Source organism: Triticum aestivum, chromosome 6A (genome assembly GCF_018294505.1).
Source record: "Triticum aestivum cultivar Chinese Spring chromosome 6A, IWGSC CS RefSeq v2.1, whole genome shotgun sequence".
Classification (NCBI taxonomy): Eukaryota; Viridiplantae; Streptophyta; class Magnoliopsida; order Poales; family Poaceae; genus Triticum; species Triticum aestivum.
In genome coordinates this window covers 97,100,118-97,123,512 of record NC_057809.1, presented here as the reverse complement: position 1 = coordinate 97,123,512, position 23,395 = coordinate 97,100,118, and the positions used below count along the sequence as shown (strand labels likewise).

The 23,395-nt window shown below is 47.6% G+C and overlaps 1 protein-coding gene and 1 non-coding gene across 2 annotated transcripts; both read left to right on the top strand.

Moving 5' to 3' along the window:
• Positions 1-4,080: 4,080 nt before the first annotated feature.
• LOC123132685 (U2 spliceosomal RNA) lies at positions 4,081-4,274 on the top strand. The gene has a single exon (XR_006464971.1). It is a non-coding gene; the product is annotated as a U2 spliceosomal RNA (small nuclear RNA).
• A 2,032-nt stretch (positions 4,275-6,306) lies between these two features.
• Positions 6,307-22,960, top strand: LOC123132271 (probable LRR receptor-like serine/threonine-protein kinase At1g05700). The gene is made up of 13 exons (XM_044552056.1): positions 6,307-8,096; positions 8,236-8,791; positions 9,055-9,539; positions 11,974-12,112; positions 12,244-12,315; positions 18,805-18,876; positions 18,964-19,044; positions 19,641-19,801; positions 19,935-20,155; positions 20,392-20,518; positions 20,750-20,815; positions 20,903-21,089; positions 21,204-22,960. The coding sequence occupies exons 1-13, from the start codon at positions 8,027-8,029 to the stop codon at positions 21,667-21,669; spliced, it is 2,703 nt and encodes a 900-aa protein (XP_044407991.1). The 5' UTR covers positions 6,307-8,026; the 3' UTR covers positions 21,670-22,960.
• Positions 22,961-23,395: the final 435 nt, after the last annotated feature.

Below are 23,395 nucleotides of genomic sequence, written 5' to 3'. Positions count from 1 at the left end.
GGAAAGGAAGCATGTATGTAGTATGATTGTATGTATGGTCACACGGAGAGACAGATGAGTGCGTGCATATTCAAACCCCAAAGTTTTGGGTTGGTTGTTGTGGGAAAAGGGAGGACACAAAGGTTGAACACGCATCACCTTTCTGTGCACTACTTAATCAGTTAGTTAGTTTACTCCACTTGGTTTACTGGATGATTGTGTTGTGTGCATGATTAATCGCATCGTTCTTTCTTCTTCCAACTTGACTTTGCTTGTGATTAGGAAAGGAATTAAAGGGGGGAATTGAAAGGGTTGATTTTGCTAGCTAGCTGCCGGAAAATGCCTAACTACCTTGATTTTCCGGACCAACCCCGTCGGCATCCGCATCTGCTGATAGGAGCACTAATGTATTCTACAACACCATGGGTTTCTTACTCTGCTGAACTTTGATGGGATATTTTTTGTCAATAGTTCTAGCGAAAAAGGTTCTGTCAACAGCAACGAAACTTACACAGGATACAAATCAGCATGCCTGCAATCTGTGTTAGGTAATGTAATCATATCAAATCACATGTTTAGTATTACCTTAATTAAACAACGACTTGATTTACTTTGTTCTGCCGCGTTGAGTGGTTTTCCTTTCAGCCGGCCTGCCATGCCACCCAAAGTTCGTTGATTGAGAGCTCGAGAAGACCACACTAGTCTTTTTCTTGTCAGCAAAGCAGTACGTACTACTCCTAACAACTCTGGTTGCGAGATGAGTATCTTGGCTTAGCTTGGAAGATGTGCCGCTGCATGCTATCAAAATGTATATATCCAAACAGAATCTGAAGGAGACGTTCAGGGGCAAGCAGTTTCCTTATGTCAGAAGAGAATATCCATTTTCTTTCTTTCTTGTGTCTCTTTTATGTCATTATTTATTTTTGTGACATCATTTATTTTTGTAATCTGGGAGTTTTTCTTTTTCTGTATATTTATTTATTCAAAACGTTTTATCTCTTAAATTGTGCATCCAAATCTTGAACCGTTTTCATCATTGGATTCCTCGTGTCGTTTTTCAAAATTAGATTCCATATTGATAGGTTTTGACGAATTTCTTTTTCACGAAAAAACGGTCAAAAACCGGACCAAAAACCAAACCGAGATTACGTTTTTTCATTTTCCGTAAGAGACACGGCCATGCCTCTCGCGGAAGCAAAACCGTGCCTCTCACGGAATAAAATAAAAATAAAAACGTATTTTTTCCCGTTTCCGAGAGACACGGACGTGCCTCTCGTGGAAGCAAAAACATGCCTCCCGCGGAAGGAAAAAAAATAGAAAACATATTTTTTTTTTCTCATTTGCGAGAGGCACGGCCATGCCTCTTGCGAAAGCACAACCGTATCTCTTGTGGAAGCAAAACCGTGCCTCTCGCGGAAAGAGAAAAACAAAAAGTGCATTCTTTTTTTTTGTTTCCGAGAGGCATAGCCATACCTCGCACGAAAGCAAAACCGTGTCTTACGCGGAAGAAAAAAAATGTTTTTTCGCGCCAAAAGAAATTAAAAATTGGTCCAAAAAATAAGGAAGACCAGTAGAAAACCAAAAAAGTAAAAAAAATCATTAAAAAGGCCGAAAACGTGTGCGAAAAAAACTGAATCCGGAGAGAGCACCCAGAACATGACACGTGGCGACGGCTGAGAGCGCGCCACTTGGCGCGCTCTCAACCCACCCCAAATGATCGTTGGGAGGCTCTCGAAGGAGCGCTCACCAAGTAGTTGCTCCCCCCTATTTCGCGCATAGTGCGTAGCCCCCACCCTGAATCGTTCACACAGTGCGCCCGCCCAGTTTTTCCAGGATATTTACGTGCATTCTAGCCCGGTTTGGGAAGGTTCTACAACCTTCCCTAAACCAGGATTTCTTTTTTTTTCTTTCTTTTTTTTTGTTTCAGGTTTTCTTTTCTCTCTTTTCTACTATACATTTCAGTTTTTTGCGAATTTTATTTTAAAATTCACTAACATTATTTTGTCCATCAGTTTCAAAAATTTTTAAAAATGTAAAAAAACTGTGCACTGAATTCAATTTTTTTCATCCAATTAAAAGTTGCCCATCAAATTCAAAATTGTTCATCGAATTCAAAAAATGTTTGTCGAACTAAAAAAATGTTCATCATTCTAAGTTTGTTCATCTTTTTTTTCAACAAATGTTCATCAAATTCAAAATTTGTTCATCGACTTTCAAAATTTTGTTCATCCATTTTTCAACAAACAATGTTGTTGAATACAATTTCTGTTCGTCAAGCTCAAAAAATGTTCATCAAGTAATGGATTAGCGAACATTTTCTTCAATTTTATGAACATATATGAACATTTCCTGGAGCTGCTACTTTTTATTGGGCCTGGGAGACCCAAACAACACGGTGGTAGAAGCAGCCGCGACAGCTATATCCCGCTTTAAGAGATATGGAAGCTACACTCGCTCTGAAGAGACTAGCTCTCACGCGTCAGACTATCCGCCCCGTGTTTCTGTTCTTTTTTCCGTCAAGACAAACGCTTCGCAGGTTTGTTCCTACGTTTTGGTCGTGGCTTCGCTGTTTTTTGCTGCGCATGTTCCTTTGTTTCTTTTCGTTTTTTTTCGGTTTCTTTGTTTCTTTGCCAGTTTTCTTTGGTTTTTTCTTTTTCTTTGGTTTTTTGTATTTCTTTGTTTTAATTGGATTCTTCAATTTCTTTATATAATATATATATATATATTGTTAATTTATATATCATCTTTTTTTCTTCATTTTTTCACGGTTCTTAGTGGGTTTCTTTGTTTTTCACGGGTTTCTTCCGTTTTTTTTGTGTTTTTGTCAGTTTCCATCATTTTTTCTCAGTTTTCTTATGTTTTTGGTTTCTTTCCCGGATTTCTTTGTTTTTTATTTTTCTTTGTTCCCTATTGTTTTTTCAGCTTTCCTCGGTTTTCAGACCACACTTAATATTTTTGATATACATCAGAAACATTTATTATATATAGGTTGAATATTTTTTATTACACGTCTAACATTTTTTGAAATCTTATACCTTCGTGATGTCTACTTTTATCCGTACACATTGTATATTCTTGGTATGTATCAAGTACATTTTTATAATATATGTCTTATATTTTTTAAATACATGTTTAACATTTTTTAATACATGGTTAATATTTTTACACAGATTTAATAAAAATCTTGATCAACATTTTTAAATACAGGATTAACATTTTTTAAATATATGGTCAACATTTTTTCGACACACATTTAACATTTTTTTGCATGCTTTATTAACATTTTTTTCAAGTACAAGATTAACGTTTTTAATACATACACTCTCCGTCCCATAATATAAGAGCATTTTTTATACATGTGTTTGACACTAGTCCCATAATACATACACATGTTTTTGACACATGTCAAAAACACTCTTATATTATGGGACTGAGGGAGTAGTATATATTTTTTTCTATACACATTTAACAATTTTAAAATGCTTTATCAACATTTTTCAAGTACAAGATTAATATTATTTTTATTACATCGTCAATATTTATTCTATACACATCTAACATTTTCAAAGGATTGATTAACAATTTTCAAATACTTATTTAACATTTATTTCGAATGCTTGATTAAGTTTCTTAAAATACATGATCAAACCTTTTCACACACATTGCATATCTTTGTTATTCAGTTTTCATATACATGGTCAACATTTGTTTATACACATTTAAACATTTTCCGTATGCGTGATTAATATTTTCTAAAACATTATGTAAAGTATATTTTTGTAATATATATGTGTATAATGTTTTGACGTGTAAACAAAAGTAAAAGAAAATAAAAACCCAGAACAAAGAAGTTGTGGCCTCCAACGAATTTGGGCCGGCCCATCTTATGCCGCCCTTACGCGAGGGTTCCCTACGTCTTGCTATAAGCGATACATAGGGGCGCCCCAAGCAGGCCGGTTGCACAAAGTTCAATGCAAACTTATCGTTCTTACCTAAAACAAAAAAAAATCCCTACTTGGTTTAGTACCACCTCGTCTACATAAAATGGAGGAGATGGATGATGGGAGCTGTAAAACAAGGCATAAGACATCGTTTCAAAGCATACCTTTCTCGGCCTTTTGACTAAGATCAAGTGTAGTATCTGTTTTTATCAATTTAATATCTGATATTTGGGTCATGTGCCTAACAATATTAAATTTATTTTTTGTGGGGAGGTTCCATCACAATGGCTTGCCATTGGGGCCCTTGTGTGTTGCCTAGGCGTTGCATCATTGCCTAGGCCTGGTGCACCCCAACCAAATTAAATTTAACGTTGAATCAATAAATTTTTAATCTAGTTTATTATCTTTTAGACCTTGAAATCTTAGAGACATGAAGGAAGAGGGAAAAGGCAAGCTTGTGGCGGGCCTGAGGCTAAGTTGGCGATTTCTCGGATGTCCAAACTCTCCCAAAGCCCTCCCCTCCAAACCCCTAGTTTGAGGACAATATGTAGGGCTTCAAACACCCACACTAGTTCAATACTAAAAAATTCTAGACATTGTGCGATGCGTTTAGGTGATCTGCGTTGGACTTGCCCTAATCTCCAGTTGATCTCGGGGCCAAGAATACTCCTAATATCATGTATTGTTGTTGTTTGCTTGGATCTTGATCCTTGCTAGACTTCTAGTGCTAACGGGACTATGTTGCTAGCTTGCTACTAGTGCATGGCACACCACTAAAAAACTTCTAAATGAAACTATAAAGAAATATGTGTCTACAATCCAACAAATTTTAAATCAAAATACATTGTAAAAGTAGATGTTAATCATGTGTGCTACTTTTTCAGTTTTGTTTTTGCCTTTTGTGGCACAATCCATGACTGCCTTTTAATCTTTTTTCTGCATATCTAAATAAACATTTGTATATCCAAGTCAAAGAGAAACCACATTATCCAGTATGACATATGCATATAGATTCATCTTCTAAAGATTATAATTTTTAATAAAAGAGAGGCCACCCCCTTCGATTTCTATTAAAGAAACCATATGGTTTGAACCCTATTACAAACTAGCAGCATGTATCATACAAGAAGGTTGAGTCACGACGGATCCCAATCAAGCTAAAGCCAAAAGAGAACACGTACAAGTATGGAGTGCCATAAACGAGCACACTCACAATCACGTACCCCAGACTAAGTTTTAAACTTTGAATTACAGAAGAACATAAGTATAAAAAACATAGCGAATAAAGCAAAGAGAAAGCTCGAAGGGAGATGAAAACTGACGCAAAAGCTCAGCATGTCCAATCTAACAACATAGCATCCAACCTGATATCCTAGCCACCAATTTGCAAAACATCATGTCTCACTCCTGCGACGAACGATAAACTTTCATTTTAGAAAAATCTTGCCCCCCAATGTCAGCACCCTTTGGCTTTCCTCCTTTATATGTACTTCCTTAGTTTCTAAATATAAGACCTTTTAAATATTTCCATACTGACTACATACGAAGTAAAATGAGTGAAATCTACACTCTCAAATATGACTATACGTTCGTGTGTAGTTCATATTGAAATATCTAAAAGAGCTTATATTTAGAAATAGAGGAAGTAAAAAATAGACTAGCCAACGATTCAATAGCAAATCGGTTTAATCAAAATCAAAGGATCATTATAATTTTATTTTCAAAAATCACATTATAAAGAAAGTGAACCAGATTCATACTGCATGCCATTATGCCAAGAAGAAGTATAAAGAATGAGATTAAAAAATAGAAAATGTGTTTTCATTACGGTTTGACAGAAGAACAGTTACTTAGATATGCACATATCGCTGAGAAAGCAAAAAGATCAACATGTGGATCAGTCGAAGAACACCATGCACTAATGGGTGTTGAGACCTCAAGCAATAGTTGTTTATCCGCAGAAAACCATGAAGATATACAAGCGGTCAATGCAGGAAACGCAAGACAACCAATACGAAATGCTAAAAAAAAGGGCGCGCTTAGGGCCTGTTCGGCAATCACCCACTCCAGAAAAACTAGTCGCTCCGCTCCGACCCGTGCAGGAAGCGCTCTCCCAATCAAACGCCTTGTGGAAGGACCGTTCGGCTGGCTCTCCGGCGGAGCGCTGGTTCTCGTCTTTGTTTTTTTGGGACTGGTTAGCGATAGAGAGAGGAGAGGAGAAAAAATAGACTCGTACCGTTTTGTTGGTGGCACTTGGCGGTGGCACTTTTGGTAATTTCAACCAGCTCCCGATTCTGCTGAAACGAAGAGCGAGGGTTATGCTGCTCCGTTAAATTGCATTGTGCGCCGCTCCGCTCTTCATTATTAGATTTTGAGAGCTGTTGCGTTTGGCACAGCTTCACCCGCTCCGGTCATGAAGTTCGGAGCTGGAGTGTCGCCGAACAGGCTCTTAAAGAATGCCTTAGCTTGAGGATCATGTGCTAGGGTGTATGTGCGGTGAAATTGATAGACACGCTGCTCTTAGAAAGCAATGCTCAAGCATCTTGTTCTGAATCCGAGTGGCGGCATTCTCTTTTCTGCATCTCCAGTTCAAAAAAAGAAGAGGAGAGACGGGCAAAGTTTTCCTCACCGAGACACCGGGCCCGGCAGCCCAACTTCTCTCTGCGTTGCCGCGAAATTTCCATCAATTTCCCACTGCCTTACCCCCAAAAAACAAAAAATTAATTCCCCACTGCCCATCGGAACCGGGGTGGTGGCAGTGCTCGGTGTGTGTTCGGCGAAATGTCACCGCAAAGCTAGCGCAGCCATGGTCGCGCCCTCCGTGCGCGTCACTCTGGGGGGAACCGACGGCCTTGATGCCGCGCTTCTCCTCTCGGCGCGTGCGCGCGCGTGTTCGTGCGTGCCGGGGTCGATTCCGGTCGCCGCGCGCGCAGGGTGCTCGGCGTAATGACTTCCTCGGTTGCCTGTACTGCACCTCCTTCGGCGCTGTGCAGTGCGTGCCGACATGCCGCCACTGAGACCGAGGTCAAGGAGAGGAGGCCGACAAGGACGGCTCCACTCCCTGGTCGCTCGCTGCCATCCACTGGCCGGGTAGTCTGTGTGCGGTGGTGTCTTGACGCGGCCGCACCCGTGTCCTCGTACACGCGACGTCGCCGTCGGGGCCCCGGGGAGCGTATGGATTGCTCGTGCCGACCTGGCCTCAGGGTCTCCGAAGACGGCGCGCGCCGCGCTGTCGCGCACCCTTGTTTTGGCCAGGTATGCACGTGGTCGCCCTCCAGCTGCGGGTCTCCATCTGAAACTATTGGTAGATCATGGAATCTGGGTAAAAGATCAGGTCCCCTCTACACACTACAGTATATGCACCAATTGGTAAAATTGTTAACTAGCAGTAGCGCATGATAAGCAAGGAGGTACAAGTCTTCCCTGACTTTATCACTGTTTGCCACTTATATTTGTAAAATTCGTTGAGATCATCTTATTAGTTTACTGCGTAAGTTCATTTAGGTTGATGGCGGATGGCAGTTAAGTTATGCGCCAAGGCCATGGCGACAAGATTACCACAACATGATCGGTTGGAATGTACTCCCTCTGTCCCAAAATATAAGAACGTTCTTATATTTTGCGACGGAGGGAGTAATTTGTTGCGCACTGTTTCAGGCCGGTTCTGTTCCGGAGCTTAATAAATACACTGAAATGCTTGAGGCATGGGATTTACTTGCCATTCTGATTTATCATTCTACTATGAGATGACCAGACCACAAGAGAGGACAGCCTTTCTTCTAATGCCAACAAAGGAATCATGGAGTCAAGTCTAAAAGTTGCAATTATGTCGCGGCCGTATCCTTTCTATTGGTGGGAGATACTCCATTAACCATTATCATGATGAAACTGTTTCGAAACAGCCATTTCTTATTGGAGCGTACCATAGCCACACACGGCAACTGTACACTGACCCTCCTGGTCTATAATTGTGGAATATGACAACCGTAATACACATATGAAAGCAATTGCTAGTCCCATGGATATACATATATGCCAGTCTCTGCCTCTCTCCCTCTCTCTCTCTTGGATAGAAGCCTGAAGCCTCTAGTTTGCTCACAAGAAACATGAATCTATGTGTAACAGCTCTCCTATTCTACATGTTCCAGTTGATCCATGGACAGCCTGATTATCTAGGTGTGTTGCCCCTCAATTCTTATTTCTTACTGCTTTTTTGTTCAGAAAATACACAATGTGAAGCACCTGCATTGCTCATAGCCAAAGGTTTATTCAAGGTCGATGATATAAATCTTTTTGACTTGTATTTTGTTTCCAGGTTTCATAAGCATCGATTGTGGCATCGAAGTGAACTCTACCTACCAAGATTCCGTTTCAAATATGATATATGTATCAGACTATAGTTTCGTCACCACTGGAGAAAACCACGGCATCTCCTCAGATTACGTAAAGCCATCACTGGTGAAACGCTATCTGAATCTCCGGTTCTTTCCACATGGCGCAAGGAATTGCTACACCCTGAGATCCTTGGTGATGGGAAACAAGTACCTTGTTCGTGCCGCCTTCTACTATGGAAACTATGATGGCCTGGGCAAACCTCCTGTCTTTGATCTGTACCTGGGGACAAACTACTGGCATGAAGTTAGCTTAAGTGATGCAGGAGCATTCAACTGGATGGACATCATAGTTGTGGCTCCTGATGATTACTTGCAAGTTTGTTTGGTGAACAAAGGTATGGGTAATCCATTTATTTCTGGGCTGGATTTGAGGCCAATGAAGAATACCCTTTACCCAGAGGTAAATGCAACTCAATCGCTCGTGCTGGTTAATTCTAATCGGTTCCACATGGGGCCCACAGACGGTTCAGTAATCAGGTTAGTTTTCTACTTATAATTGTTTTAATCAAATCTTAAATTGGAAAATCTATGTTATCATATATTGGTCAATAGAAGTAATTAGACTAAAAGAAAAAATATATTTATAGATGAGTGTAATCTGTACCAGCTGCTTTTAGCCTTGTATTGCATAAGTTTTGTCCGCAAGGTGTACTTTTCGACAGAGATATGGTTATTTTGACTCTAGTTAATTCAGCGGACTATAATGCCAGATGATAGAGATATTTCATTGGTCTAAGCAGGTACCCCTCGGATTCCCATGACCGCATCTGGACGACATATAATGCAATTCCAAACTGTATCCAGATATCTGCAACATCTGTAATTCAGAATAACCTCAGGGATGTCTACGATGTGCCATCGTCTGTTATGCAAAATGCAGTGACTGCTAATAGCTCAAGAATTGATTTCTCATGGAATCCATCTGATCCATCAGTGAACATAAGCTCCAAATACTTCTTTATTTTCTACTTTGCTGAGCTGCAGACTGTAGGAAGCAATGCAGTGCGGCAGTTTGATATCATTATCAATAGCAAGACATGGAACAAGCAACCTTACACCCCAACATTCCAAGTCACAGATTATTTTTCTGGCATTTTGCATGGGATGGAAAATTATAGTGTCTCACTTGTTGCTACTAAAAATGCAACGCTTCCACCTATCCTCAATGCCATGGAGATGTACTTGGTGAAACCGATAACTGCGGTTGCAACTGATCCTGGAGATGGTATGAATTTACTGATGCAATATTAGTACTGGACTACAGAGGGTATAACCACCCACAGTTACTATGTTAAGGGTCTTGTCTAATTTGCAATAGAAAAATTGTAGTACTTCTCAACTCTGAACTTCGGCAAAAGTTTATGTTTACCGAAAAAGGCTTTCGCCCCGCTTTATATATAAAGCAAAGATCCACAACGCCCGGTACAACCGCACACACCCACCACAAACACACACACACGCACCCAAGGCATGATACATAGGCGCTGAGCGCAGCAACACACACCCTAGCACTACAAGAGCCGCCGAGGGCTTCATCCGAAGAAGTAAGGCCGCATATGACGAATCGTGGGCTCCAAGGCGGTGCCTTCAGGAAGGATACGGCACTGGAGAGTCGCCACCGCCCGATCCGAGGATCAGAGTTTCCCCTGGAGCACCACGACGGGCAGTGATAGCCGCGACGACGCCTTCAAGAAGGGAGCGATCTTCGCCGTCGCCAGTCCGTCCGAAGATAGAGTAGGTTTTCACCCCGGCCAACCTTCACCGCCACCGAACGCCACACCCCGGCTACCACGCCGCCCACACGGCCGTGGTAGCCGGGCAGCACCAAGGCACGAGCTCTGCCCATGAGCACCGCGCCACCACCACCAAGGCCGCCGCCCCGGAATCCAAGACCCTGACACCAAGTCCCCCGAGCCCCACCGCTACCCCCACCGTAGAGACGGGCGGAAAGGATCCGCCTTTCACACCCCTGGCCGGTCCCAACGCCGAGACCCAATAGGCTGGCCACAACAAGCCTCCATCGAGCCGTCCTGCTACATCGGGCGCGAGACGAGCACAGTCCTGCCGCCGGGCACGAGACGGGCCGGTCCTGCTGCCGGGCGCGAGACGAGCGCAGTCCTGCTGCCGGGCGCGAGACGAGCCGGTCCTGCTGCCGGGCGCGAGACCAGCTCGGTCCTATGGCACCGGGTGCAAGACGGATGATGGACCGCAGCCGGGAGAAGGCCAGCCCTCCGGGAGAGAAGCGAACGGACGCCGAGGAAAGGGGTCGAGGGCCGATACAGGCAGCCTACAGACGGGCCGACGCCAGGAAAATCTGGCCGCCGCCGCAATCAACCTGCCACCACCACAGCAGCCGCCGGGAACGAACCCCCGCAGCCACCGCCAGTGCGCCGCCACCCCGACCAGCCGAGGGGGCCTCGGTCAGGGCCGCTGCCCACAGCCCAAGCCTTCTCGGCCCACGCAGCCGGGAGGTCGGATCCGAAAGAGCCGCCGCGGCCGTCGTCCCCAACCTCCGGCCCGCACCACCACCACCAACTGCCGCGAAGTCACCACCACCTGCCGCGACCACGACAGAGAGGTGGCCACCTGCAGCCCGCGCCGCCCGCAGCCCGCGCCGTCTTGAGCCAGATCTGACCGCGCCGAAGCCACCGCCGTCTCGGGCACAAGCGCGTCACCCACCCGCGTCCAGCCCTCCGCGCCAGGCCTGCCGTGCCGCACACCGACGCCGAGCGCAGCCATGCGCCGCCGCGCCCCGGATCCGCGCCGCGCCGTCGCCCGGGAGAGCCCGCCCGCGCCAGCCTCCACGAGCGGGGAGAGAAAGGGCCCCGCCGCCGCCAGCACCCACCGGGCTTTGCCCGGCGGCGCGGACAGGCGGCGGCGAGGGGGGGGAGGGGGGAGGAGGGACGCGCGCCGGCGGCTAGGGTTATCCCCTCGGTCGCTCGCGGGAGCGACGCGAGGGGTCTCTTTTTCAGTGAGTTTGTATATGGTCCAGCCTTCAAAAGTTTATGTTTCAATCCTGAACTCTAAAACCGTTCGATTGGCATGTGAAACTATTGAAAGCGTGTGTCTGTCTTTTCAACTCTCGGGTAGTCTCACAAGTGATTTACTGTTACGTGTATGCCATGTGTCCACCATATCACTTCCATGTCGTTGCCATGTCACCAAGTTCTGTTTATTGATATGTCTACCATTTCTTCTTCTATTTTTGGATTTTTTGTGAAAGTTTTTTTAATCCAAATGGCGGATTTTAATTTATATTGTTTGCTGTTGTTGTATATCTTTGAAGGGGAGCCTTGGCGCAGTGGTAAAGCTGCTGCCTTGTGACCATGAGGTCATGGGTTCAAGTCCTGGAAACAGCCTCTTACAGAAATGTAGGGAAAGGCTGCGTACTATAGACCCAAAGTGGTCGGACCCTTCCCTGGACCCTGCGCAAGCGGGAGCTACATGCACCAGGTTGCCCTTTTTTTGTTGTTGTATATCTTTATTCATGGCAGTGACGCAAGTTCAGGGTTGAGAAGTAGGTCTACTTCATCTTAGCAATAGAGAGAGATGTATTAGACTGTTGTTTATCACATTTGAGGTGTATGAGTACCTTAAGGTTTGCCTGGTTGTCTGTTCATTTGATTGGTTTAACCATCTTCCTTGTTCTCGCAAAGCAGCTAGAGCCATGATGGCAATCCAAGACGATTTTGGTGTGATAAAAAACTGGATGGGTGATCCATGTATTCCGAAGGCTTCCATATGGAGAGGATTAAACTGCTCATATCCACCAGTAGGTGCCTCTAAAATAACGGCACTGTAAGTTTCATAACTATGTTTGAATAAAATAAAGAACTTGTTCTTATATGCTGAATATTTTGACATTTCGAAGAAACATTTAGGACAAATCAACAAGAGAAGCTAACTCTTCTGGATTACCTTTTTCGCAGAAACTTGTCTTCCTTTGGGTTGGTTGGTGCCATCTCTACTAATTTTAGAGATCTCCAAGCACTCCAGTATCTGTAGGTTCTCACTTCTCATCATCATTTCTTACTGTAGGTTTTAACATGCCAATGCCCTTTTTATACTACTCAAAATAAACCCACGCGGATCTTTTCCCCACCTGCTTTTTTTAGCATATTTTAGGAATTGGTGTACTTGTTGTTAAAACATGAATGTCTGTATTTCTCTAAGGAAGTTCAAGTTTATTTTGACCAGCATAATTCACAACCACATTTGCGAATTTCCAAAAAAAAAACCATTGCACTGACATTCTAAAGATGATTAGCATGTTTACACATGGAGAGAATTACTCAACAATATCTGAAACAATTTAACAGTAGTATGGAGGAACTGTTTTGAACTTCACGGTTAGATGGCTGTACATTTTCTTTTCTTTTGAGAATCAAGGTGGTACATTTTCTTTTCTTCTTAGAATCAAGGTGGCAAATATCTTGGATTGCCCGTGTCTCCATGTTTTTGTTAGACCTTTGAACCTGAGCATTGATAGTTGTGGATGACACTAGGAGAGTTGGGACAATTTTCGTTGGTTTATTTCTCACACAATGCCATGCCAACCTGAGAGGTTGGGGATACATACTTATAGGCTGCCAGCCAGCCAAGCATATGCTGAGATGCTGCTAAGATGCCAGTCTAAGATGCTAGTCTAAGATGCCAGTCTAAGATGCTATCCTAACTGCCAGTCCTTGATGGTCAGGAACTCTATCCTAACTGCCACAAGGACCATGTGCTGCAGCCCCACAACGACCCTAGTACACAGACTTATCCATCATTCTCCCCCTAAGTCTTGTACGTCGTCTTGTGGGAGAGTTGAATCATCCCGATCCTGGAGCAAAGTTCGAGGAACTTGACCCTCCCAAGAGGCTTGGTGAGCAGGTCTGCGAGCTGGTCCGTGGTGTTGATGTAGCTCGCCTCGATGCTCCCTTCTTCCACACAGCTGCGGATGAAGTGATACCTCAGTCGGATGTGCTTGCTCTGTTCGTGGAACACGGGGTTCTTTGCCAGGGCCAGGGCGGACTTGCTGTCCACCAGGAGCTGCACCGTTCTGGTGTCTTGAACGAGAAGATCACCAAGCAGTCGAGCGAGCCAGAGCGCCTGAGTGCAGGCGGTGGAGGCCGCTATGTACTCAGCCTCACAGCTGGACAGGGCCACCACCTGCTGCTTGACTGATTGCCAGCTCACAAGGCACTTGCCGAGGAAGAAGAGGATCCCGCTCGTGCTCTTGCTGGTGTTGATGTCGCCGGCGTGGTCGCTATCGTTGTACCCGACGAAGTGTGCCGCCCCCGGACACCTAGGGTAGTGGAGGCCGTGGTCGAGGGTCCCTGCTACGTAGCGGACGATCCTCTTCACTGCCTGCTGGTGTTCCGACGTCGGTCGCTCCATGAACCGACTGACATAGCCGACGGAGAATGCCAAGTCCGGCCGTGTGTGGGTGAGGTAGCGAAGGCTCCCCACAAGGCGTCGGTACTGCGTAGCATCCACTTCCTCTGTCATGCTGTCGCGGCTCAGTTTCAGCCTCTCCTCCATCGGAGTGAGAGCTGGGTGGCAGTCGATGAGCCCAGCTAGCTCAACGATGCGCTTGGCGTAGGCGGACTGTCGAAGCGCGATCCCGGAGTGGTCCTGGTGCACCTCAATCCCTAGATAGAAGGAGAGGAGCCCTAGATCACTCATCTGGAAGGTGGCCTTCATGTCTTCCTTGAACGCCGCCATCTCTGCATCTTTGGTGCCGGTGATCACCAAGTCGCCAACATAGACGCCCACCAGCAGGGCATTTCCTCCACTGCCCCGTCGGTAGACGGCAGCCTCATGCGGGCTTTGCTCGAAGCCCATCTTCTTTAGCGTGGAGTCCAGCTTGGCGTTCCACGCCCTAGGTGCCTGCCGTAGGCCATAGAGAGCCTTGCGCAGGCGGAGTACCTTGCCCTCCTGGCCGGGAATCACAAATCCCGATGGCTGATGCACGTAGACTTCCTCCTTCAAGTCGCCGTTGAGGAATGCCGACTTGACATCCATGTGATGGACACGCCAGCCCTCCTGGGCAGCCAGCGCAAGGAGAAGTCGTACGGACTCCATCCGTGCCACGGGAGCGAAGGCGTCGTCGAAGTCGACTCCTTCCTGCTGCAAGAAGCCTCGGGCCACCAGGCGAGCCTTGTGCTTGATGATGGCGCCGGCTCTATCCCTATTCAGCTTGAACACCCACTTAAGGGTGATTGCGTGGTGACCACGAGGGAGGTCAGCGAGCTCCCAGGTGCGGTTTTGCTCGACCGCATCCATCTCCAACTGCATCGTGGCGCGCCATGCCGCATCTCTCTCGGCCTCTGCAAAGGACCGTGGTTCGCCGTCCTCACACGCGAGTTGTAGCTGCGCCTCCAGGTCACGTGGCATTAGTCCCGGCACCAGCTGGTCGCCGAGTAGATCATCCATCGTGCGATACCGCAACTGTTCGCCTCCATACCACGCGTCGACACGCTCCTCGTCGTGAGTGAGCGGGGAAGCGAACTTCATCGGGTTGTGCTCTACGTAAGCTGGTGCTGATGAAGACGAACCAGGCACCGGAGTAGCAGGCACCGGAGTCGATGCAGTTTTGGGGCCCGGGGTAGACGCGCCCGGCGAAGAGGAGCTGCTTGCTCCCCCGGCTTCCTTGGAGCAGGCGTACTCGACAATGAAGTCGTCATACGTCAGCGTCGAGCCGTCGTCCACTGCCTTGTCCCATTGCCACCCTCGCCCTTCGTTGAACACGATGTCTCGCGCCGTGCGCACATGCTGTGTCTTTGGGTCAAGGATGCGGTAGGCCTTTGAGCCCTCCGCGTAGCTGGTGAAGACTCCCGAAGTGCTCCTGTCGTCGAGCTTGCCGATGTGGCCGAGCTCCTTAGCGAATGCAAGACAGCCAAAGACCCGCAAATGGGAGACCGCCGGCTTCCGCCCATGCCAGGCCTCGTACGGTGTCCTGCCGTCGAGTGCCTTAGTAGGCGAGCGGTTGAGGATGTAGACGGCCGTCAGCACCGCCTCTCCCCAGAAAACAGCCGGCATCCCTCTCTGCTTGAGGAGAGCCCGAGCCATCCCCACAACCGTCTGGTTGCGCCGCTCGACGACTCCGTTTTGCTGCGGGCTGTACGGCGCGGAGTAGTGGCGCTGGATGCCCTCATTGGCGCAGTACGACGCGAATTCAGCCGCCGTGAATTCGCCGCCGTTGTCAGTGCGCAACACGCGCAATTTGCGGCCGCTCTCCGCCTCCACACCAACCTACATGCGTCTGATGGCGTCCGCCGCTTCTCCCTTGCTGCCGAGAATCATCGCCCACATGTAGCGAGAGAGATCGTTGACGAGCAGCAGGAAGTAGCGTCGACCTCCTGGTGTGGCTGGCGTCACCGGGCCGCACAAGTCTCAGTGCACGAGCTCCAGCTTCTCCTTGGCCCGAAAACTCGCCTGTTGGGGAAAGGGGAGTCGTCTCTGCTTCGTCAGTACGCAGATGTCGCAGAACTGCTCCACATGGTCGAGGCATGGCAGGCCTCGTACCATCTCCTTGGCACTTAGACGCTTCAGGGCCTCAAAATGAAGGTGCCCAAAGCGCTCATGCCATTGCCACGCCTCGTCGTCCCGACGGACAGCGAGACAGACCGGTTGTGCCACCTGCACATCAAGGACGTAAAGTCGATTTTCACCTCTGGGTACCTTGGCGAGAAGGCGACCCTGGCGATCCCAGATGCGTAGGACCCCATGCTCAATCAGCACGCGTGAGCTGTTCTCATCCAACTGTTCCAATCTGATGATGGAGTTCCTTAGCGCAGGGATGTAGTAGACACCGGTGAGCAGCCGGTGCTCTCCCGTCTTGGCGGTGGAGATGACGGAGCCGACGCCCTTAATTTCCACAGCGGAGGCATCCCCAAACTTGACGAAGCCTCGCGCATCGGAGTCGAGCTCGGCGAAGAATTCCCTTCGGCCGGTCATGTGGTGGGTGGCGCCGGTGTCAAGGCACCACCCCGTAGTCTTGTCTTTCCCGGAGCCATCACCGAGAAGAGCGTGTGCTTTTGGCTCGTCGAGGTGGATGAGAGCTTTTGCGACTGGTGTCGCTGAAGATAGCTCAACGCTTGCATGCGCCATGAACAGAGCCGTCTCCTCCTCCTTCGCCTGTGCGACGTGAGCCTGGCCTTGTCGTGGTTGCCAACACTCATTGGCCCAATGGCCAAACCGGCCACAGTTGTGGCAACTGTTGTCTTGTGCCGGCTTGGGCTTGCTAGCAGCGCCGTCCTTGGCGCCTCCGCGGGCGTCACCTTCAGCACGTCCTTGTGCCCTGCCCGGGGGGGCCTCTTCGCGTCTTACGCTGCTTGCCACGCTTGCGGCCGCCCATCGTGGAAGAAGGCCCCCCCTTCTTCCTGTCACCAAGGCTGGCATCCCATGGCTCCCGAGTTAGGAGCAGCTTCCCGCCGGTGGTGATGGGCCCCGAGGAAGGCTGTGGCTCGTCGGTGTCGACGACCTTGAGGCGACCTATCGCCTCCTCGATTGTCATCGTGGAGAGGTCCAACAAAGACTCGATCGATCGAGCCATCTGCTTGTACTTCTCGGGGATGCACCGAAAAAGCTTCTCGACAGCTCTCTCCTCGGTGTAGGTGGCATCACCAAACTTCACCAACTTCTGCAGCAAAGTGTTGAGACGGAGAGCAAAGTCATCAACGTCCTCACCTGGCTTGAAACCCAGGCTCTCCTGCTCCTTACGAAGTGCCTGCAGAGTGGACTTGTGAGCACGGTCGCTGCCGATGCGTGCCGCGGCGATGGCGTCCCAAGCTTCCTTGGCAGTCCGCTTGCTGGAAAGCGAGAACTGCATCTCGGGCGGGACTGCAGCGATGAGGGCGTCCAGCGCCCGTCGGTCCTCTTGGTGGTCGACGTTGCTGTCCTAGACTGCCTCCCACATGCGCCGCACCTGGAGCTTGATCTTCATGATCCCGGCCCACTCGACGTAGTTGGTTTTAGTGAGGGTAGGCCACCCAGCACTGGGACCAACATCCCTGACCACAGTCCGGACCTCGTAGAGGCCGCGGTCCTGGTCGTTGCAGCCGCCGTCGCGGTGCGCACCTCCACCTGGAGCGCGGGCGTGCTCGGCTGCCCACTACGCCGTCCGCTCTTGCGCCACTTTGGCGCGGTCTACGTCAGCGCCGTCGTCCGCAGGCGCGGAGCTGTTGGAGCTGCCGGAGCCGCCGCGGAGTGCCTTGGCATCCGCCGTAGCCTCACGTGCTGCGTCTGCTGCTGCTTCTACCTCCGCCCTGGCTGCTTCTACCTCCGCTCTGGCCACTGCCAGCTCCGCTGCAGCCAGCCTCGACACCCTTGCTGCCGCAGCAGCTATTGCTACAGCTGCTCGCTCACGCTCCTCCGCCACGGCGCGCTCGGCCTCCTGCCGGCGCCGTATGCTCGAGGTAGCCGTGTGCTGAGAGCGACCTGCAGAGATGGCTCGCTGCTGGGGGGCTGTTGCGTGAAGAGGAGGCTGTTGAAGACGAACTGCTGCTCGACAGTCCGGAGGGAGGAAGGTAACCAGAGGCAGACGGAGCAGCTGCTGCTACCGACTTAGGCTACTCACAGGAAATGCTCAGGGTACAAGATAACGAGGCTCTGATACCACTTGTTAGACCTTTGAACCTGAGCATTGATAGTTGTGGATGACACTAGGAGAGTTGGGACAAGCCAAGCATGTATCCCCAACCTCTCAGGTTGGCATGGCATTGTGTGAGAAAGAAACCAACGGAAATTGTCCCAACTCTCCTAGTGTCATCCTCTGAGGTTGGCATGGCATCGTGTGAGAAATAAACCAACGAAAATTGTCCCAACTCTCCTAGTGTCATCCACAACTATCAATGCTCAGGTTCAAAGGTCTAACAAGTGGTATCAGAGCCTCGTTATCTTGTACCCTGACCTTTGAACCTGAGCATTGATAGTTGTGGATAATACTAGGAGAGTTGGGACAATTTTCGTTGGTTTATTTCTCACACAATGCCATGCCAACCTGAGAGGTTGGGGATACATACTTATAGGCTGCTAGCCAGCCAAGCATATGCTAAGATGCCAGTCTAAGATGCTAGTCTAAGATGCCAGTCTAAGATGCTAGTCTAAGATGCTATCCTAACTGCCAGTCCTTGATGGTCAGGAACTCTATCCTAACTGCCACAAGGACCATGTGCTGCAGCCCCACAACGACCCTAGTACACAGACTTATCCATCAGTTTTCAGGAAAAATAAAGAACTCTGTATCTCCATATAGAAGCTCTGGACACATGATTTGTGCGTCCCCATTTGTCTTCACCATTCAGGAAAAATATACTGTCAGAACACTAATGATATAGTTTGGAAGAGAAACGTAATTCTCTTCATTTACATGCAGTGATTAGCTGCATACTTTTGCCTCTTGTATTCAGCATGCACTGAAGCTGAAAACAGAACTTCCAAAAACATTGTATTTCCCCATTTACTTACTAGCTATAGTTCACAAGATCTGTTATTCCTTCCAGGGATTTGTCACACAACAACTTGTCTGGTCCCATTCCGAATTTTCTTGGGCAACTTTCATCACTGATGTTTCTGTAAGTCTTATGACTTGTCTGTTCGTCCTTGAATCTCAACACAACATTTTTCTGACAATGGTATGTACACAATGTTTTCCTTCATAGTGATTTGTCCAGCAATGATCTGAGTGGACCAATTCCTTACAGCCTTCTACAAAGGTCCCAAAATGGGTCCTTATCACTAAGGTATGTTTTATTTCGAAAGTTAACTAGATTTAAATATATTTTTGGAAGAAAAATACACACACTAAGTAGCTTAACGTTTTTGAATGATGTCAGTAATATTTTTATAAGTGATAATTTAATATAAAACTAACTAAAACTTTTATGCTTTGCTATTTGGGCCTATTGCTTTTCAATTTCTTTGACTCTTCATTCAGTAAAGTGTAGTACCTCTAGTTAATTGGAAAGATAAGTTATCTCATCGTCAGTTATCAACTGTAAGTGATACTACAACAAGGACCGGTAACTCCAGTGAACAAAATAATATGCTTATGGTTGGATTTCTGTAGAAAGGCATGGAAGATTATTATATATCAGTTTCCTTTGTCCCAGTGCATTTAATGGGTAGTTTCACTTTCTTTAAAACATTCGTTATGAAAGCACCTTTAAAAGTAGTTTCAGTGTTACATCTGACAGTTAATTATTAGGTCTGATTGATCAGTATATTTATAGAGAAGTACTAGCTCCTACCATCATTCATAATGAGACATCTCTCTTTATTTGGAACACTATGGAATCACATTATATTGTGATTAATCTTGTACATTTTGAATTGGCAGGGTTGGTGATAATGTAAATCTTTGTGGCAACGGTACTGCCTGCAGATCAGATCGAAAGAAAATCAACGGGACACTTCTCACCGCAATAGTTGTACCAATAGCTGCTGCCATTGCACTGTTTGTTATCCTATTTTTGCTGTGCCAAGTGCTCAAAGGAAAAGGTGACACAGTCAGATGGAGGAAGTGATGCTTTATGTTTTGTGCCTTACGCACTTTAGTATTTCCATTTTATTTTGGCTTTTGTTATACGGAAGGAAAAGTTCTTGCCTTTAACTACTCTGTGCATTTATTCAGCTAAGCGAAATGCTACTGGTCATGAAGATGAATCAGCATTACTTGAGAACCGAGAGTTCTCTTACAAAGAACTGAAGCATATCACGAATAATTTCAGCCAACAGATTGGAAAGGGCGGGTTTGGACCTGTCTTCCTTGGTTACTTGGAGAATGGAAAATCAGTTGCTGTGAAAGTGCGTTCCGAGTCATCTTCCCAAGGGGGTAAAGAGTTTCTGGCTGAGGTAAAAGAAAAATCAGTTTGAAGTTCTATGTCGCAATTGAAATATTCATGTGTAATCATTTCATTTATCTCTTTCCCCCAAATTTCTTAGTGTAGCCATCTGTGTACAAATTTTGATGAATGATTTTTTGAAGAATTTTTTGCTCCGTGCTTTTGTATTAAACTACACTTACTAATCATTCTCATTATGTGTTCTGCTTAAATTATCTGAAAGACAGTGCTCTCGTTATATTGCAGGCTCAGCACTTGACCAGGATTCATCACAAAAATTTAGTTTCTTTGGTTGGCTATTGCAAGGACAGAAATCATTTGGCCCTTGTTTACGAGTACATGCCCGAAGGGAACCTTCAGGATCATCTGAGAGGTTGTTTATCTTGGCTATTCAAATATAGATTCTTATATCGGCTAATCAAAGTTTTAGGCGCCCTACATCAGCTATGTGCTATATCCTGAAATTCGAATGATGGAAATGTTACATTTTACTCAAACGAGAACTGCATAGTCCTTAAAATATCTGGGGTTACTAACTGAAGTCCATGAATTTCCCAATATCTTCTTTAAGCTAACTACGTTTAATTCCTGTTGACATGCGAAGCCACTTCTACTAGTAAACCACTCAGTTGGGAGCAGCGTCTTCAGATCGCCCTTGATGCTGCACAAGGTTAGGACATAGCGGCCTTCTACTAGGTCCTGAAATTTCATTTACTCATAACTGCTAACGAAAAAGTGATATTTTTTTCTATGACAGGTCTTGAGTATCTGCACATCGCCTGTAAGCCAGCATTGATACACAGAGATGTGAAGAGCAGGAACATCCTCCTGACCACAGATCTTGGGGCTAAAATTGCTGATTTTGGCCTGACCAAGGCTTTCAGCGAGTCCGAAACACATATAACCACGGAGCCAGCTGGTACTATGGGCTACTTAGATCCTGAGTACGTCATGCACATCATCAATCTCTTCTCCCATGTATCCACTTGTCTTCAATATTGCCAGAAGTGTTGTTACTTTGTCATAGTTAAGTACCCCTGTGTCTACCAATTGTTCAGGTACTTCCGCAGTTATCACATCAGTGAGAAGAGCGACCTGTACAGCTTTGGTGTCGTCCTCCTGGAGCTCATCACGGGTCATGCCCCTGTCATACCAATTAGCGACAGCATGAGCATCCACATCGGGGAGTGGGTGCACCAGAGCCTCGACCATGGAAACATCGAGAGCATTGTGGATGCAAAGATGGGAGGGGACTATGACATCAACTCTGTCTGGAAAGCCGCTGACTTGGCGCTGCATTGCAAGCGAGACGCCTCCCGAGAGCGGCCGACGATGGCGGAGGTGGTGGCGCAGCTTAAGGAGTGTTTGGAGCTCGAGAACCGTCGTGATGGGAGGAGAAGAAGCTTGGGTTCGAATGGTGATGATTCGACCTGTCCTGGAGAGGGAAGTGCACTTGAGATAGAAGAAGAAGAAAAGCAGCAAGAAGGGGAGATACAAGCGGCTGCTGGCCCTGCAATGAGATAATAGGTTTGATGATCTTACACTAATGCTGGAGATTTAAGCGCTCTTGCCTTACCTTTCTGATAAGCCGTCATCTTGTCTTTCTTTTCGATGTTCTCAAATTTCTGGCAATGCTTAGATGGAGTCTGCCTGTTCTAGAGAAAAAGGAATTGTGATGAAAGAAGCTCAAATGGATTACTAGGGAATATATGTTCTGATTTGGACGGCCTGCCAGTGGTAGGCTTCTCAGTGTTTAGGGTGGCCTTGTTTGTTGGCACGTTCCTCTTAGTTGGTCCATGTTTTTCATGTTTCTCTCCTTCAGCGCCTCTTTGACGAGGTGCACGCCTGCACTGCTCAGCTCACCGGCGTGAATAGGGCCTATGTGGTCCTCCCCAAGGGCGACGGCATCCCCTCGCCGGGAGCGTTCCGGCCGGTCTCACTTCAGAATGGCGACGTGAAGATCCTGTGTCGTGGCCTAATCACCAGGGTTTACCGCTTTAGAGACAAAAATCAGCCAGGTTGTCGACATGGATCAATCAAGGTTTATACTTTATCGCAGGGAGGAGCACATGCATATCTGAGAACTTCGTGTAGGCATCTCAGTGCTGCCGCAAGCGCTCCTCCCCCATCATGGTTTTGAAGCTGGATTTTGCCAAAGCGTTCGACTCCATCAACTGGTGCAGCTTGCGGCAGGTCATGGAGGTGTGCGTTTTCTCGACGCTCTGGTGTTAATTTCTGGATGGAGCTCATCTGCCATTCCTCTCGCCCCACGGTCCTTCTCAACAGGATCCAGGGGAAGTGGTTCAGCGTGTGCCGTGGGCTCAGGCAGGGGTATCCTCTTTCCCCCTACATCTTCCTCATCGTCGTGGACTTCCTCCAACAGATGATCAGGCAAGACAATGTGCTTCAGCACCCCTCCCCTCTTGTTGCTGCAGTACGCTGACGACACACTCATCATCGTTCGAGCCTGTCATGTGGTGGTCGTTCATCTTTGTGGTCGTTCATCTTTGTCGTATTCTCAACAACTTAGCCATTGCCACGAGCTTGATGCTGTGCTCGTCATCAACTTTAGAACAACACCCTTGTCCCCATGCACGTCGACGCACTCGAGCTTGATGCTGTGGTGGCTGCTCTTGCGTGCACAGTGGAGAGTTTCACCATGGAAGCTTGGGCTGCCTTTGTCATGGGACAAGCTCAAGTTGGCGGATTTTCTGCCGATGATCGCCAAGGTTGACAAATATATACCTGTCCGGCTAGTGATCTCGTCTTCTCTCCCCCGCAGTCTACCTGGTCCTCATCAACGCCGTGCTTGATGCCATCCCCACCTATGCTGCCATGCCATGGCAGCGATGGCTCTCCCCCCTTGATGGTCAAAGGGCTTGAAGCGTTGCGGCGGGTTCGGGGAGCGTGCTTCAGGCGCCCAACACTTGGGGGTCTGGGACCGTGTTTGCCGCTTTAAGGATGAGGAAGGGCTCGGTGCCCCCCCCCCCCCCCCCCCCCCCCCCCCTAACAAATGTCTTCTTCTCAAGATGTTGCATCGCCTCCACTCGGCATTGGGCGGTGTGGGTTTGGACTCTGGAACGAGCTTGACGGGTAGTCCATCCTATTGTAAGTGCCTCAACCATGGACGGGGTGCAGCAACTACAAAGGGGAGGGACCCTTGCCCAACTCCGGCAGACACCAAGGAAGGAAGGGGATTGGCTGCCGGCGAGGAATCTGGGAGGGATTCTCAAGGACTTGGTTTCTTTCG